We start from the raw sequence: 16,681 nt of genomic DNA on the forward strand, positions 1-16,681 counted from the left end.
TTTAATAAAATATAAGACTACATACCTATCAGATGAATGACTAAAACCCAGAAAATGATTACTTATCTTGGTAATTACACTGGTTGTGGACTTACACCTGGGTGGGTTTTTAATAATTTCTGTATGCCACCGTATTTCATTACATGCCACAAATAGTTTTACTCTATAACATATTAGAGATCACAAAAAAAATGTGTTTGATTCCAAACAAATCCATCAAGTTTTGCAGCACATATTAGAAAACCATACAAACCAAAACAAGAACATTTGTGGTATTTACATACTGTGGTAAATAATGCAACAAGGGAAAACACGAATGGAAATGAGAACAAGAAGAAAGCTAGTATGATATTAAATGCTCATAGTGTAACATCTCTTTCCCAGCCTTCCTGGATGTTTTCTGTCTATTCCAGAATATACTAGACTGCTGAACAATAATATGTCAGAAAATCCACTCTGCTTTACAAGATATATTTATGTAGTTCAAATCATGAAGTATGAAGAAGTCCTAGCCAGTATGAACACTGTGCTCTTTCTAGCAAAGCAATTTTCCAGTTGTTTGTTGAATAACCTTGAAATAATAGGGTTAAGAACAAAACGATGGTAAAATCTTTTACTAGACACACAAACAACCAAATCCCCCTTTCAGAGAGTGGAAAGCTGAAGTAACTCCCCTGAATTCACAACTTGCGTGAGCCTTAATACTTAATTAGAATTAAGCAACAACTGACAACTAGGCTCTTGTAATCATTCCAGCACTCTGCTTTACAGAAATGTTTTTTCATCTAGTAGAGAGGGCTTTGAAACAAACCCAAAGACCTAAACACATCTGGAATTTGCAGACACCTGCATTTGCAACTTCCAGTTCCGTTTTTGTTGTAACCCTTGTCAAAACACCACATAGAAACACACTTTGAAAATTCGTGACATTTGAAATCAAATTCATATATGAATTTTGCAGCTGGGCGGGTTTTGGTTAGAACACATCTTCTCCCAAACCACATAAAAATGAAATGATTCAAAGATATCTTCCCCGTGTAAGCAAAGTATAAACACATATATGACAATTATTCGAAGTGTTTCAAGTTTCACTGTATTCCAACAGTCCAAATTATAGAGACACCGTTTTGTTTTGTGGCCTGAAGCAAAGTATCACTATTCATTTTTAGTATCCTGGAACAAGCAGATTGGTAACAAATTTTCATGACAGACACACACTCAATGAGATTATAAATTAGTTTCCCAAGAGAAGGCTCACTAATAAGATTGGAACTAAAATTTAGGTCACTTAATTTTAAGACTCAGCTAATGGGCTCAAAAAAAAAAAGGTATAACTTCATAACATAAATTCAGGCTCAATCATTTTTTACCATAAACATTAGCACCATTGTAAAGTTGCAAAGAGTAAGCTTCTTATAAAAAGATATGATGTAATTGTAAAATGCATTTGATATCTCCTTGCAGGGAGGTTATTTCTAAAAGAAAAATAAAATATTCTATATTACATTATGAAGTTATAAAATTTAAGCAATTAATTTTTAGTGTTGTGTAAGTTCTGATGTCATTGATAAGTTTGTAAAACTTCTTTTCAATATTTTTTATTATTTACTGATACTATTGCAAAAACACTGCTTCATTTATGTGCAAATGTATCTACAATACCAGAACTATCATACAATCAAAGAAAGTTTTTGCTTTCTTCTGTAATGTTCAGAGATGATGAGAGAGTATGAAAGTCCTTTAACTCCTTGACAATCACATGAGAAAACTCATCGCCTGATAAGGTCAGAAATAGGCCGTTTGGCTTGTCTTACACAGAAATAATATATTATGAACTCTTACTCCTACCTTGTTCTACCTAGTACTAGAGAAAGTTCTTGTAAAAGAATATACCAGTAAATTTTCCACCTACGCGGCAAAGAAACATTTTTAATGTGTTGCAAATCCCCCTCCTTAGTCCTTGGCACCATTCAAAACTTACCACTTCCATTTTCTACTATGGCCAATGGCTCTCTGCAGATTGCAGTTTTTCTCAAGGTATTCATAGTCCTTTGAACTTCTGCCAGAAGCACCGCTTGCATTGCCTCAATAATCTGTCAAAAATGCAAATCATTATTGGCTGATATCAGTACTTCAATTATTTATCTAAGCATTTGACAATTTTAAATAACTACTACAAAATTTTAAGACTATTCTAGTGAATGTCATTAGAAAGTCAACACTTACCAATACCTTTCATACAGTGATAATCATGTGTCTCTACTTACATACTGAAAAATAAGTTAACTGGATAGCAATCAAATGGTCCGAGTTGTCAATCATGCCTGCTTCCAACTAATCAAAAATGCATTTTCTTTGATCTCAAAGCCAGAATACCTGCCTACTGCCTCCCTGATTCCAAAGGATCATGACAATATAAATTAGTAAAGTACATGGTGGTAACAGCTGATAAGAAATATCTTCATTTTTTCTGATGTAGAAAAATGCTTCATAGACTGCAGAAGGACCTCGTATTTTGACTTTTTAAGATTTTTTGATATTTAGTCTCTCTCTGAAAAGCTTAAAGAATGTTTTGCTATTAGTGGTGATCCTCTATTAATTCCTTTAGCACAAACATGATAAACCGATATTTTTTTGTCTAACCAAGAGAAATACCATTCCTCAAACTTCTCTTATGCAAAAGGAACATCTGCTGAATTATGAACAACCTATAAATGGCACTTGCAATAACTGACGCACCACGTATGAGTGTTAGGACAAAGCAGTGTGGAGACTGTATGGTGGGGTTATCACTTTTCTTTTTACTTTAGCAGAGAAGCCCCAGGAGAACTGAGAAAGTTTAAAGACTTGAGATGTTTATAACACCTTACACAACAGATCCAAACTTTTGCAATCCTTACTCAGTCTAAAATTTAGCATGCTGCAGAATGGCAGCACGTGTGCCTTCTCTTCATTTGGTATTTCCCCCAGAAAAGAAATACAGTTTTCCCCCCTCAGGAAGGTATTCGCTCTCAAGTACAAGAAACTTCCTGAAAGACAGAGAAAATCTGAAGTTTCCAGAACAGTGTATTCCACCTCAACTTAAATATGAACTTAAATGGAATATGAATGTTTTAAGTTAAATATGTTTATATAGAAATATTTTACATTTACATTATATTTATTTTAGAAACAGTCTATTAAAAATATTTAAGTTTAATATGAATTGAAGTTGATGTATGCAGGCTTTCTCAGACTGCCTGTAAGAGAGACAGCTTCATCCCACTAATCAAGTACAGTGAATTCGCAGGCTGTCCTCAATCACATTTCTAGCTGCCCTTGTAAATTCAAATCATTAAGCAGAACAAAGGCTGTAGGTGTCCTTTGTGACAAAATCCTTTATCGCAGCCAAGTATACCATAGTCAGGTCCACAGCGTAAGAGTTCACAGCAAGTGAACTCAGCCCTATGTGCTTTAACACAGCACAAACCTTCATCTTGTTAAAATAGCACTTTATTTTACAGCGGAAACCAATTCCTCACATCCGTACAACCTAAGCTTTGGGGATTACAGAGCCTGACTTTACAGCAGACTCTTACAATATATCTACAATAATTAAGAAAGAGAAAGAAACACAGACACGTTTCCATTGTCCTGGGAAAATTTTTGACCAAAAAAAAGCCAAACCACCTCTTACAGGGTACACAAAAGAATTACAAACAGTATGTGTTTTTCATGGTGTTCTGATCTGCTAAGACCCTGTCACTAATCTGGATCAGATATTCATTACCCATACCACTGCTGTGCATGCCAGCCAGATACAATTTGTAATGTAATTTCCTCTAACATCTTAAAACAAAATAAACACATGATACTATAGAGGCACCCGTACATCTCTGCATGATACTTGTCTATCATTTTGTTGAATCTGCATTTCCACAATGCTGACTTTCACATTCAGTTTTATCCTCCCGCTGCATCTTCCCAAGAATTCATATAACTCATCTATTTTTATCACCAAGTATAAAAGTCTCCAAAAGCTTTGCCTGTTTCTAACAAAAATCTACATGAGCACCTTCCATTTTCTCAGTTTACACTTTCCTTTAATGCCCTTCTGCATTACATACATGTTTGCTACCTTGTTGCCTGCTAACATACACGTTCATTTCCCCCCCCCCTCCCCGTAATTGTAACCACTGTTGTAAATACTAGCTGTTTTATAGACTGGATTGTGAAATACGACAAAAATCATGCTTCTTTTATGCATGAGAAGTATAAATAGCATATGTCCAACTATAAATGCAGATATTAAGGAGTGAAAGATAATTGACAATGCAGCAGCAATACTAGAGAACAATTTGAAAAGGCAAGGGAAGGAAAGTTGAGGCAAACTGTACTGTTACATCTATACAACGTGTAGAAAGGCGATATAACGTAATCAGTTACTTTGAAGGATTACTATTCTCTTTATAAAGAGTAGGTCTAAGGAGAGAAGTCAATAGACATCATTCCTGGTTATTGCTCAGGCCGTAACCTCTACAGGGCTGAGCCTTGCAGAAACTGCCTCCCAGGTGCCTCCATAACACAGTTGCATTAGGAACCAAAAAAAATACAGAACAAAACATCAGACTTTTATTATTCAGTCTGCTTTCCTCTAAATCTGGACAGTAACTGTCAGAAAAGTTGTCTACACACTGATACTGAAGTCAGGTGGCTTCAGGTAGACACAAATGCTGTAAAAACAAATGCATTTAGAGCTTGTTGGAGAAATTACTGTAAAGTTGAGCACCAGGAAAGAAGATACTAGCTTCTTACTACTAGTCTCTGCAATGGCCTTAACATGAAGTGGTTTATTCTTTGAAAGTAAAGTCCTTTGTAATGTATCTCAGATTCATCCCGCCTTATTTTAGATACTAACAGAAATGAAGTAACTGAGGTGAAAAAAAAAATACAGGTGCACTGCAGGAATCAATAGAAAGAGATGAGGAAGTCCTGATATCATTATTCCTCTCAAAATCTCAGCAGTCCCTCCACAGTGTGTATCTTTTTCTGCTGGTGAAAGAGGGAGGCTAAAATATTCCTAATGCAGATGATTATGTCAGAGTTCTAAATATGGCATCAACAGTTTTCCTAAGGGGACACTACTAAATAGCTAGCTGATAATAGAGGAAACAAATTTTCTTGTACAGAAAAGGAATACTGCAACATTAGGATGGCAGTAGAGGACTTTCGAATCAGGACCTAAATGTTGTATGCTGAAGCTGTATAAACTGTATTTCTGATGAAGCTCCTGAATTAATGCATCCAGGTTCTAACAGGGTCTTATTACTTGGGACTCTTTTCAAAATTATGTCTGATGTTGGCAATAGATTACAGGACTCTTTCAAGGTTAGAGTTGACTCGATGTCCAGGTAACTCAGGACTAGGAGGAACGGAAGTATAACTCCTACTGATTATGAAGGTGTAAGTAATCGATCTGATAATGTATAATGATAATTATACAGGTATGTGTGCTGGTTTTGGCTGGGACAGAGTTAATTTTCTTCACAGTAGCTAGTATGGGGCTGTGTTTTGGGTTGTGCTAGACACAGTGTTGTTGCGGTTCCTGCTGAGCAGTGCCGACACAGAGCCAAGGCCTTTCTGCCTCTCACACCCCCACCAGCAAGCAGCCTGGGGGGCACAAGAAGCTGGGAGGGGACACAGCCAGGACAGCTGACCCCAGCTGACCCAAAGGATATTCCACACCATGGGACATCATGCTCAGCATTTAAAGCTGGGGGAAGAACAAGGGTGTGTGTGTGTGTGTGTCCAGAGTGATGGCATTTGTCTTCCCAGGTAACTGTTACCCATGATGGAGCGTTGCTGTCCTGGGGATGGCTGAACACCCGCCTGCTGCTGGGAAGTGGTGAATGAATTCCTTGTTTTGCTTTGCTTGTGTGCGCGGCTTTTGCTTTACCTATTCAACTGCCTTTATCTCAACCCATGAGATTTCTCACTTCTCTTCCAATCCTCTCCCCCATCATGACATGGGGGGAGTGAGCAAGCGGCTGTGTGAGGCTTAGCACCAGCTGGGCTAAAGCTCCACAGTACGTCACGGCACTGAGCCCTGACCCTGCCGTACATAACAGAAAGGCAAACTGCTGAAGTCCCATCAGTGGGCACCCTGTATGACAGATCGCCCACATGTCATGTAACTAAAATCCTTGACCACAGATGTGAAGACTGTATGCTTAATACGATGTTAGTGAAACTACCGACCTACTAAAGTTTAAATGAAAAACTCACTGCCATGTTTAGTGTTGAATTTCTTTGCCGAGATTAGCGCTGAAAACGGAAGGGGGGCACTGGAAACAGGGTTGTTTACTCTGTTTTGCAAATGGTTGTCCAGCTCAGGAATTAAAATACATTGCAGAAGGAAGCTTACCCTGTCCTATAATCATTTTTGTGAAGAGATAAAGGAATTTAATCTTCAGGAAAGTCAACCTAACAAGAACTAACTTCATAGAGCAGGAAAAAAGGAAGCAAATTATTTGCTATTGTACTCTTCCTCTTGAAATGCCTGAATAAAGACATAGGGAGAAGGCATTTTAACATCTATGATTTTAAGACTAAGGAGCTAGGAAGAGCAAGGAAATAAGAATCAAAGAAATCCTTCCAGTAGAAGAAAATATCCTTGTATCTGCTAGAGTCAACAACAGGCAAAATATTTTGATTGGACTGCAGTTTGACTAGTCTGATAACTTTTTTTTGAAGTTTCATTTTAATGTTCACTTTTTCAGCCAAAAAGGTTCCATAAAGCTTCAATAATATACTATTATTATACAAAAAAATAAATCTGTGACAGGTCTTTGTTTTAACCGAGGAACAGACTATTTTAAATATAGAGTAAGGACAATTAAGGTCAGAAATGCAAACACTGTTTCCTCATAATAAAAGTTTCAGGGCAAGCTTTTTTTCTTTGTATCTATCTGAAAAGATGAGTACACTTAAGTGACTTCTGGGCGGGATGGGAATGTGGCAACAACAAGCTATATCTTATATGAAAGAACAGCAAAATGCATGAAGATGGCCTTTTGTTTAAAATCATCTGGGGAAAAAACACCCTAAAAATATTTTAAAAATATAAGCATTTTTAAAATTTAAGACAGAAAGAGAGCTCCCTCCACCCTTCAACTTTCAGTCAGTAAACCCCCAATCAATCGTTTGCAGCAGGTTTTTCAGTTTCCTTGTTTGCACAGAAGCTGTTACAGCATTGTAAGGAGATGAGGAATCTATAAATGACAAGTCCTTTTGGTCATGTCCGAGAGCCAGTATCCTCCACTGAAGATAACAACAAGGAAAGTTTTTAAAAGCAGGGTAACTAGTGATGTTTTGGGTAAGTGTACATGAGTGCTTAGTAAGGCTGCTCAGGATTAATAAATTGGCCATAAATCTGTGTTTGTATAAAGGAAGGTTTAAAAAAGCCACCCTACTATCAACAAAAATAATAATTTTGTATAAATCATTCATTGCTGAATACCCACATCTATTGCCAACATCAGACATAATTTTGAATGTTGAAATGTTTATAGCAGTTTGGCTGCAAGCAACCCAAAATCTGCACTACAAAGCAGATTAACAAAGCTTATTGCTACTGTCTGAATAATGCTAAAATTTGGGAAGCACTGACAGCATGATATATGCAGTACCTGACAATTTCAGCATCTTAAATTTAAACTTCTCAGATGAAAAAAGTGTGAGGTAGCTTATTCTATGTCTTATTTTCCTGCCCAATAACCTTCTGTAGTAAAGACTATTATCATTGTATAAACTAATCAGTCACTAAAGTAATCGGAAAACATGAATACACAGATCCCACATAGTCAGTGACCCTACAGATACAAGTTTCATGGCTATTGAACTCCATAGTTTCAGTGGCTGACCAGGTCAGCAAGACATTATATGGATTTCACATGACTAATGCAACTATTGAAACTGAGGTCCTGTATTCATTTATTTTTATTATTATTAAAAGGATTCAAAAAAGGAAAAAACTTATTTTAAGAGCAACAGGGATAGTTTGTGAGAGAAGTAGAATGCTGAAAAGATATGGAAGATGTGCAGACAGTGGGGATACAAAAAATTGATAAGGTCAAGATAAAACTCTGAATTCAATTGAATGTGAGTATTTGCAGAAACTATTACTGGCTATCTAACAGAACAGGGGACTATCACTGCAGTACCCCTGCACACCTCCGGTCTGGAAAATACTCTTTGCACTAGAGATGCAGCAGAGAGTTGCATGCAATTTTAAAAGTATCATAAAGTTGTAACAGGCACTTCCCTTTTCTGGCGTAAAATCTCTTGTGGTCCTAGTATACTGTCTTGAGTTTCGTATTCCTGAACATTAATTCGCTCAAGCTACCAAATACTTTATCTAAATGCATGTTTCCAAAATGAAAAATGGTCTCTAGATTTCACTGTTCAGACTATTTCACAGTTACCGGTCAACTATCAAGAAACGTTAATTTACTTCTCAAGACATCAGATTCTTCACTAACAATAGGCATGAGCTTCATCTGAGCTGGGAATACATAACTAAGTTATTCTTGAAGAGTGTTCTAATAAACAAGGATTTGGGATTAAATATTTATCCCTTTAAGAAGGCATTTTCCGTTTCTTCTATAATACTACATTGGTATAGCGACACTTTCCTTATTTTGGCCTTTATTTTCCTGGAGCATAAAATGGCATTTGTAATGCAAGTTACATCCGGTTGTTAGAGAACAGGTAACTAAAACAATTTAAACATATTTTTTTAAACGCATGCTATGAACAAGATCACCTAGATTCGAGACTAGTAGGACCGTTACTTTCCCACATCTAAACATGTACTTTAAGGCAAAAGAGTTTCATGAGTAGCATATATCATACCAAAATGATAATGTGCTGCCCATAGATCTGAACAGCACAGTTCATGTAATAATTTCACCATAAATCCATAACTATTATGTCAGTATACAAATTCCAAATATTAAGTTACAGCAAATGTTACTTAAGGATTAACTTTGCAACAAATGACACTGGCTATTTCCTACCTTTATAGATTGGTCACTCCAACAATAAATGAGTTTCAGCAATGAAACACTCCCAGAGTCTGGGGAATGATATCTACTTTTACCTGAAAAACACATACATAATTTGTGAACTGACAATATACACAGAAGTACGCAAATAGAAAGATATTTAACATTTTCAGTTTTTCACTTCAGCAACATACCTGAAAAGATCTGAAAAAGTATGCATAAAGTGTTCAGACAATATATTGTTTGAACATTTATCCTAAATCAAGATGTTTTGGTTTTTGGTTTTTTTTTGAACAGAGGTCTGATATACCACAGAGTATGTTTTCATAATAATTTTTTAAAGATATTGAAAATACTTTTTGATTTGGACTACCTCACGATGGATTTTTGTGATACAAATTCTAAAACTACTTCAGTAAGTGTTTCTTTACCTTTAAAACATAGTAGTACAGTCTATGTAAAAATATATTCAATAACATTTTGTGTAGTTACAGTTCCTTCTGATTTACTTTTCTAATACAGGGCAACAATACTAGTTGTGGTCAAGATGTCACATAGCTGGTGGCTCACCAGTTACACTCGCAGTTAAGAAAGATGTTAAATTTATGGATTTGCATGTGAGTTTTGTTACTATCCATCCTGAATTTCAGATTATTGTCACAGCAAGGCATACTTTGAACTGGCAGCTGTACTGTTTTAGTCCAGTTCTTCATTTGGACTTTGACAAACAAGTGTGACAGCTCAATACTTTAATACAATGTTTGTTGCCAGACACATACGTTGGGTAAATTGATTGTACGATCCTTTGAATCCACACAAGAATCTCTGATTGCCAGTACTGTATGTCTCAAGAAGCAGAAACTGAATTGTAAATAGCAGCTGTCAGTGCTGCAGTAACACTAAGGCTCAGAAGCATCCCGATCACACAATGCTGTCATTTGATTAAATGTTGGATTCCTGCAGCGAGGACTGAGGTCTGAAAAAAACCACATAAGTACCTACATCTTGCAAAGTGAAGAGGGTACGTGTCACAGCACTCTCCAAACTAGCTGGCTACAACAAGGTCTTTTACTATCTCATACCAGCATACTCTTCATGCTACTCCTTCTGCTGCCTTCTCCTAGTCTCTCCTCATCCAGGGCACTCACGCGCTCTCTCTGCCTCTTCCTCCTCTCTCTTCCTTGGCTGCCCAACCTCTTAACAGAACCAGCCACAGCTGCACCTTGTCTACATCAGCCAACCCGCTACCCCTGAAGCCAACCCACAGCTGTATATTATCAATGCTAATTAACCCAGCTTCATTCCTCTACAGGTACGCTAATGTAGTCTGAATGGGAGCAGTATGCTATTCAGTAAATGACTGTATTAACTTTGTCAGTATCTGATATAATATATAAACATATGTAGAAACATACACACAGGTATGATAAAAAAAGAATGAAAAAGGAAAAAAGAAAACTAGAGCATTTAATATAATTTTACAGAAAGATGAGATAAAAGCAAATGTTTTATTTTCTATCTCTGTCAGCTGACATGGCATGTTACCATAATACAAAATGTAAAGGCTAATACGAAAACATAAAAAGGGATGACAAAATAAGAGACACAGAACTGATCAGTCAAAGATTAACCTCTCCATTTCTCATGTTTTAATTTGAGTTTTATGTGATTTCTTTATATATCAGGAAGAATTATGCTGTTTTCTTTTCTCTCCCATTTTGGAAACTTTGCTGTGTCGAACCTCAATGTTATTATTTCAAACCTACACCCCACAATTTACAACTAATTTCTTTAGTATGAACCTACTGAGTTTACAGTTGAGTTTCCCCTGTGGGACAGAACCAGGTCACCAAAATCTTGGATGCGAGGAAAGAGTCAAGCAACGCCAATGTGAATTAATAGCTTTTATAGTTCTTACTGATTCAAGAACCAACCTGAGGCTAACTCTGGTTTAAACACAAAACAGTCTTTCAGCAAGTGTGCCCGCTGATGAAGAACAGTACAGCCAACATGGTACCTATCATTTATCCTTGTCCTCTGTTGCAGTACTTAAGTTTCATGTCTCTGTATGCAAAAAAGCATTAAAACCTCCTATTTAAATTTGGTTTTGTTCCCATCTCTTTGCACACATGTAAATATGTACAGAAAGTCCAGAAACATCAGCAGAATCAAGTTTTAGCATTGCCTGTTCTACTGTCCAGTATGTCCTCGATGCTAAAGAACTGGTCATTCCTAAAACATCTGAGAGCGCTGCAATTCCTACGGAAGATTTTAATTTGCAAATAGGAGATACGGGATACAAGTTACATTACCTCAGAAGTTTTAGGTCACTCAGTAAAGCTATTTTTATGTCCACAAATACTTTAGTTACCTCTACACCATTTCCCCACCCTTCACCTACTTATTTTCTATTGTCACCTGACCTTATGTTCCATCTTTCTTCCAACAAGCCATTCCACAGTTATGGTGAATATGAGCAACAGAAGAAAAGGTACACTAAAACCTGATTTTAGATAGGGACATGAAGGCTATTTACATAGCAGAGGGTCAAGACTTGACTTGAAAGCATTTGTGTGATCAGTCTAGACAGGATCTAGCCTATAACAGGAACACTATATTTGTTAGTTAACGCATACTGACAAAGAGCTGTATTCTGTTCCGGGTTTTATTTAAACATTCTTTGGTTACTTACATACTGTAAACATAAACTCAGACTGGCTTGCAAAGCCAAGACTGGTGAACAATTGCCTGTGGGACATTAACGTGAAAAGATTACTTTATTCTTTCCCCAAGCCAAAAGTCTAAGGGCATTATTGAACAGTCAAGAAGACTCTTGTATTACTAAGGCAACAGTTTGCTTGAAGGGCCGTATATATCATCGCACAGGCATGTAATGGTGATGAGGGAGATAGGGGAGGGGGGAGGCAACAGTATTTGTCTTAGTAAATTTCTGTTTTTCAGATTGCTAGAAAACATGTTTAGAAACTCAGATCAATGTATTGCTGTCACAGAAAAAATATCCTTGATTTCAGTGTTATGTAATAATCAACATTTTGTTTACATGCTTTTGTGATATTCACAAAAGAAAACAACAGAATAATCCAGATTCTGTATTTGCAAAGTGGACCTGCTCAAAGCTAGAGAATATAGGGATTTTTTTTTTCATTATTGAAATTAAATGATGCATTTTAGCATGCAAAAAATAATATTTAGAAGCTAATATTGCCACTCCTCCATATACTTACTGCTTGATAACTCGCCATAAAAACTGGGAAATGAAGGTGTTCCTGCTTCTACATTTCGCCACTTGTCATATAGAGGTTCTGGTTTCTGTGGACTAAAAGGATATGAAATTATTAAACAAAATCTGAACGTACTTACAAAAATCTTATGTCTTAAGGTAGGTTTTTTTAAGGTAGGTACTCTACTATCAATTGCTATCAACTACAATTTAGCTTCTCTTCAAAAGTCACTTGCATTCTTTTGCCCACAACTTGGTATTGAAACATTCATAGGTACACAAATACTGAAAAGTACCATCTATATGCAGGGACTTTACATTTGGCTCAAAACTTACTATAGTTTACTTTTACATTGTATTAAATAAACAAAGACACAGACGAAGAACTGAATCAAAACATTTTCACAAAGGACTTTTGCTGTGTTTTCTATTATGTTGGAAAAAAGTTCAAGGGAAACTCGCAGCTTTATTTTATAGGCTTCCATTATTCCATGGTGGTAAATAATTTAGATTATTATTGCAATACTTGGGATTTCAGTAGACTGTTACAATTTAGGAGGCTAGTTAGTGTGTGTATCTACTGCTTTTCAGTACTTTGTCATGGATGAACTCGGCAACCTAACCCTTGAAGACAAAAGATATGGATAGAGGGGAAAGGAAGTGAAAAACCTCTCCAAACCCGTCCACTAGTTTAAACTGTTTCTTTTAAATACATTCCTGTAGTGACCCTGAACAGACTATATTTAGTTGTCATTTAAAAATAATATATTTCACCTTTCAAATTCACTACAAACAACAGTAAGTAACAACATTCAAAAGCCTTGCAATACTAAATCTCTGAAAGCTTACAGCTTGAGAGCTCTAAGTTACAGATCCGAATCTCAAATGGCAGGAGAAAACAAATTCTTTGAAGATCTTTTCTTACTAGCTTCTTCCTGTTTCTGTCCCACTTTATAATCTGACACATTTTACTGCAGGTTCCTTGATTTTCACAGTCTGGGTCAAGTTGTGAAAACCTCAGCAGATGTACAAACACATTTACAAACAACCGCTTAAAGACTCAGGTCCAAGTTTTTCCAAAGCCATGTTTTTCATACTTGATTTTTTTTTTGGATTATGAACATGTTTTTGTTGAGATGTTCAAATTATGTTAAAAAATATTGATTTTTCTTTCTTTAAAAAGAAACAAACAACCCAGAAAAAACAGAGTAGTACTGGTTTGATAAGGTGTGCTGCAAGAATGTAATTCGCTGTTCACTGTTTTCACATTCCAGAGTCTATTTATCCAATCAAATAGCTAATAGTTCACAGAAATACTATAACCTGAAACTTACTGAGTTATCAAACCATGAGCTGAAAACTTGTGATAGCAACTAGTCAAGAGTTTTTCAATCAAATATTTTTCATTGGGAAATGATGATCTGTCAAACTCATGGTTTAAGTAGAACAATATATATAGTGACAAAGACAGAATTTCTGCCCAAAATGAGAATATTAGACTCATCCAAAAATACCCAATAGTCTATGAATTGAACAAATGCATTTTTCCAGTTCTGACTCTCCATATTCGATGTATATATTTTATTTAACAATAAAGAAATTCCTTTCACTCTCTTGTAACAGCAAAATCATTGGATATGCCAAAGAGCAGCAATTTAAACTTTACCATCACATTCCTCAGATCAAGGCCATAGCTGACTGACACTAAAATGATTGTCCTTACAGCCCAATGAATATTTCATTGCTGCATGCAAAGTGGGCCAGCATTAACAGAAGAAAGCTGGAACTGCAAAATTATTAAACCAGTAGCTAGACACTGTGCCACTGCCCATTCTCCAACGAAGTAGGCAGAATATGAACGTCAGCCCCATACATATTAAGCAAGTGTTGTAGTCACTGGATAATCTGTTCAGATATTCTTTCTCCTGTTTTAAATTTAAAAAGTTTAAAAGCTTTGGAGTTTGTACCACTGTACTAATAGAAAGTAAGCTTTCACAAAATGGAGAAACATTCATGGCTTTGCTGACAAATAAGCTACTGAGAGGAGATCAGAATGCATTTTCTCTTTCATATTAGTAACTGAATTAGTAAGAGCTATCTGTACTGCAGTAATACTTAGGAGACTAGGACACTTACCAGCTGTGAAACCTGTCTTACTAACTCCTTCCATGAATGCTCTGATGAATTAGAATTCAATACGTAGTTTTTTTCCTTGAGCATGCAGTAGTTTTAGCTAAACCAACTGCCCCAAGACATCTGGCTACATACTGTTCATTTAGAAGGCAAACCAGACAAAACATTTGTTTGGTTTCTTCCAAACTTTTAATTAGGCAGAAGTACATTATTTTAACAGCTCATCATAAGAAAGAAAAGCCTGAATAAAGAATAAGTGGTGAAAAAGATATATAAATCATATTAAAAGAGTTAATGAATAAACACAGATCACGACAGTTGATTCTGACCCCAATTACTTGCAAAAGGAAGAGGTGAAATGGCTGAATCCTAAGATAGCGGCAAACAGGTCAAGTCCTATTCATGCTACGCTTATTACTGGGGAAGAAGTACAGGGAATTTCACAGGAAACTGAGCTTTTTCCCTAGGTGGAGAGAGGGAGATAACTTTGCATACACATAACTGGTTTTGAGGCAATACAGAAAGTATGGATACATTCAGATAGCAATTTCAGATAGCAAAACCGTGCCTTAATACTCAGACACGATGATATTATCACGTGAAAGTACAACACGTACTAAACATCACGTAATAAAAAGATCAGTATTTTATTTTTTTAAGTGTCTGAAGCACTGAAATTCTTTCCCATGGCTTTAATCCACTTCTCCCACTAATGCTAACACAGTAATGCTGGCTTGTTGTTTCTGCCCACACAACTTTGATTCTATGTGAAAATGATGGTTCTTGACTGCAGAGGGACATATGCAGTTTTACAGAGGTTAGAAAACAGCACAAAATTGTTCACATATCTCAACTGCTCTTACCTTTATTTATTGGGAAAAAAATAAAGTTAATTATGACTGACACGTCTGAAGTTCTGAAACAGTTCTTGGAGGGTAGGGGAAAAGATAAACTCTGTGCTATTACGGGACAGAGCCATAATGAGAAAAAAAACCATGTCCTGTCCAGCGCAGCAGAGAGGAAAATGTCCAGGTGACTAAAACCTGAAGTCTGTGTTGATAAAACACAGCAAATACAGTCTAGTTCTGATCAAGTTCCCTATGAAAGAACAATTTAACCTTCAATAACATAAAAATTGCAGCTATTTGTCTGTTTATTTTCTGAATGTGTAAGAGATGCAGGATGAAGAAAGTACACCCTCAGAAGCAGGCAAGTGTGTGCAGGAAGAAGAACTGTGTGCTGTCTCTGTACAGACCCATAGCGCTAGCAGTGGCTGCTTAAGAACTCAAGAGGAAACTATGGAGCTCTGGGAAAAAAAGCAAAACTAAAACCCACAACAAAAAAAAACACCAAACCCCATAAACAAACAAAAAGATTCAAGAAGAGAACCAATACAGCTCAACTGCTTTTATCCAAATGAGGCCATTAGGAGGCAGCAGCCCATGTTAAAACATCACAAATGGCATCAAACTAAAACTTAGCTACAAGACATCTATAAATAAGTATAGTCTTCAGCTCTGGAAAAAAAGGCAATCTAAACCAAAACATGGCATAATCCCAAATAAAACATTTCAGAGTCTTTGAATAAAATTCATAGCCTTTTTGTGATGAAAATTTATGGCAATTTTTTCCCATCTTTTGCACAAAAAAATATATAGTTCTACAAGAGATGCTAGCTTTTATGGCTTTACATTTCCTGAATAAAAATTTGTAGTACAGTTTAAAAAAAAAAATGTGCATTTTTTCTTGCAACAACTTTAATACTTATAACTTTATGGGAGATATATTCCAAAAGCAGGATGTGTATGTCTGGGAAAAAAGTTCAATACTGGTATGATGACTAACTTCAATTACACAGTGTCTTTCCAACAGAGTACTGTAAGACACAATGCAAGCATAAAGTCCTGTCTTGCATCGAAAGGACTTCATGTTCAAGCTGGAATCCTGAAAACAACCTTTAATATAAAAGCTTGTGTCAAATACGGACCAGTAAGCAATGTGATTAGCAGTAAAAGTAACTGAGAAACGTGTTTGACCTGCAGGATTGTGCATATCTCTTGAGATATGCTGAATGCTTAGAGCTTTGTGGAAGATGCACAGGTATTTGCAGCATCAGGATCAATATTCTTTGTTCCCCTTCTTGCCTCAGGGCCATAGCATCACCAACACTGAAGTTAATTGTCCCTAAAATGCTAAATACAGACCAACCTAGGTTTGCTGAACAACAAAAGTCTGTAGACAATATGCATTGCCTGATTAGTAT

General features: G+C 36.2%; 1 protein-coding gene across 3 annotated transcripts in view; it reads right to left on the reverse strand.

The window, feature by feature from the left end:
- Positions 1–16,681, reverse strand: part of WDR72 (WD repeat domain 72) — a 128,993-nt gene that overhangs the window by 42,636 nt on the left and 69,676 nt on the right. For all 3 annotated transcript variants that reach the window (XM_037395936.1, XM_037395935.1, XM_037395937.1), the window contains 3 exons: positions 12,290–12,381; positions 9,057–9,139; positions 1,982–2,093 (listed from right to left, as the gene is read on the reverse strand). In XM_037395936.1, the coding sequence (XP_037251833.1) occupies positions 1,982–2,093; positions 9,057–9,139; positions 12,290–12,381 (287 nt within the window). The remainder of the gene's footprint in view (positions 1–1,981; positions 2,094–9,056; positions 9,140–12,289; positions 12,382–16,681) is intronic.

Source organism: Falco rusticolus, chromosome 7 (genome assembly GCF_015220075.1).
Source record: "Falco rusticolus isolate bFalRus1 chromosome 7, bFalRus1.pri, whole genome shotgun sequence".
Classification (NCBI taxonomy): Eukaryota; Metazoa; Chordata; class Aves; order Falconiformes; family Falconidae; genus Falco; species Falco rusticolus.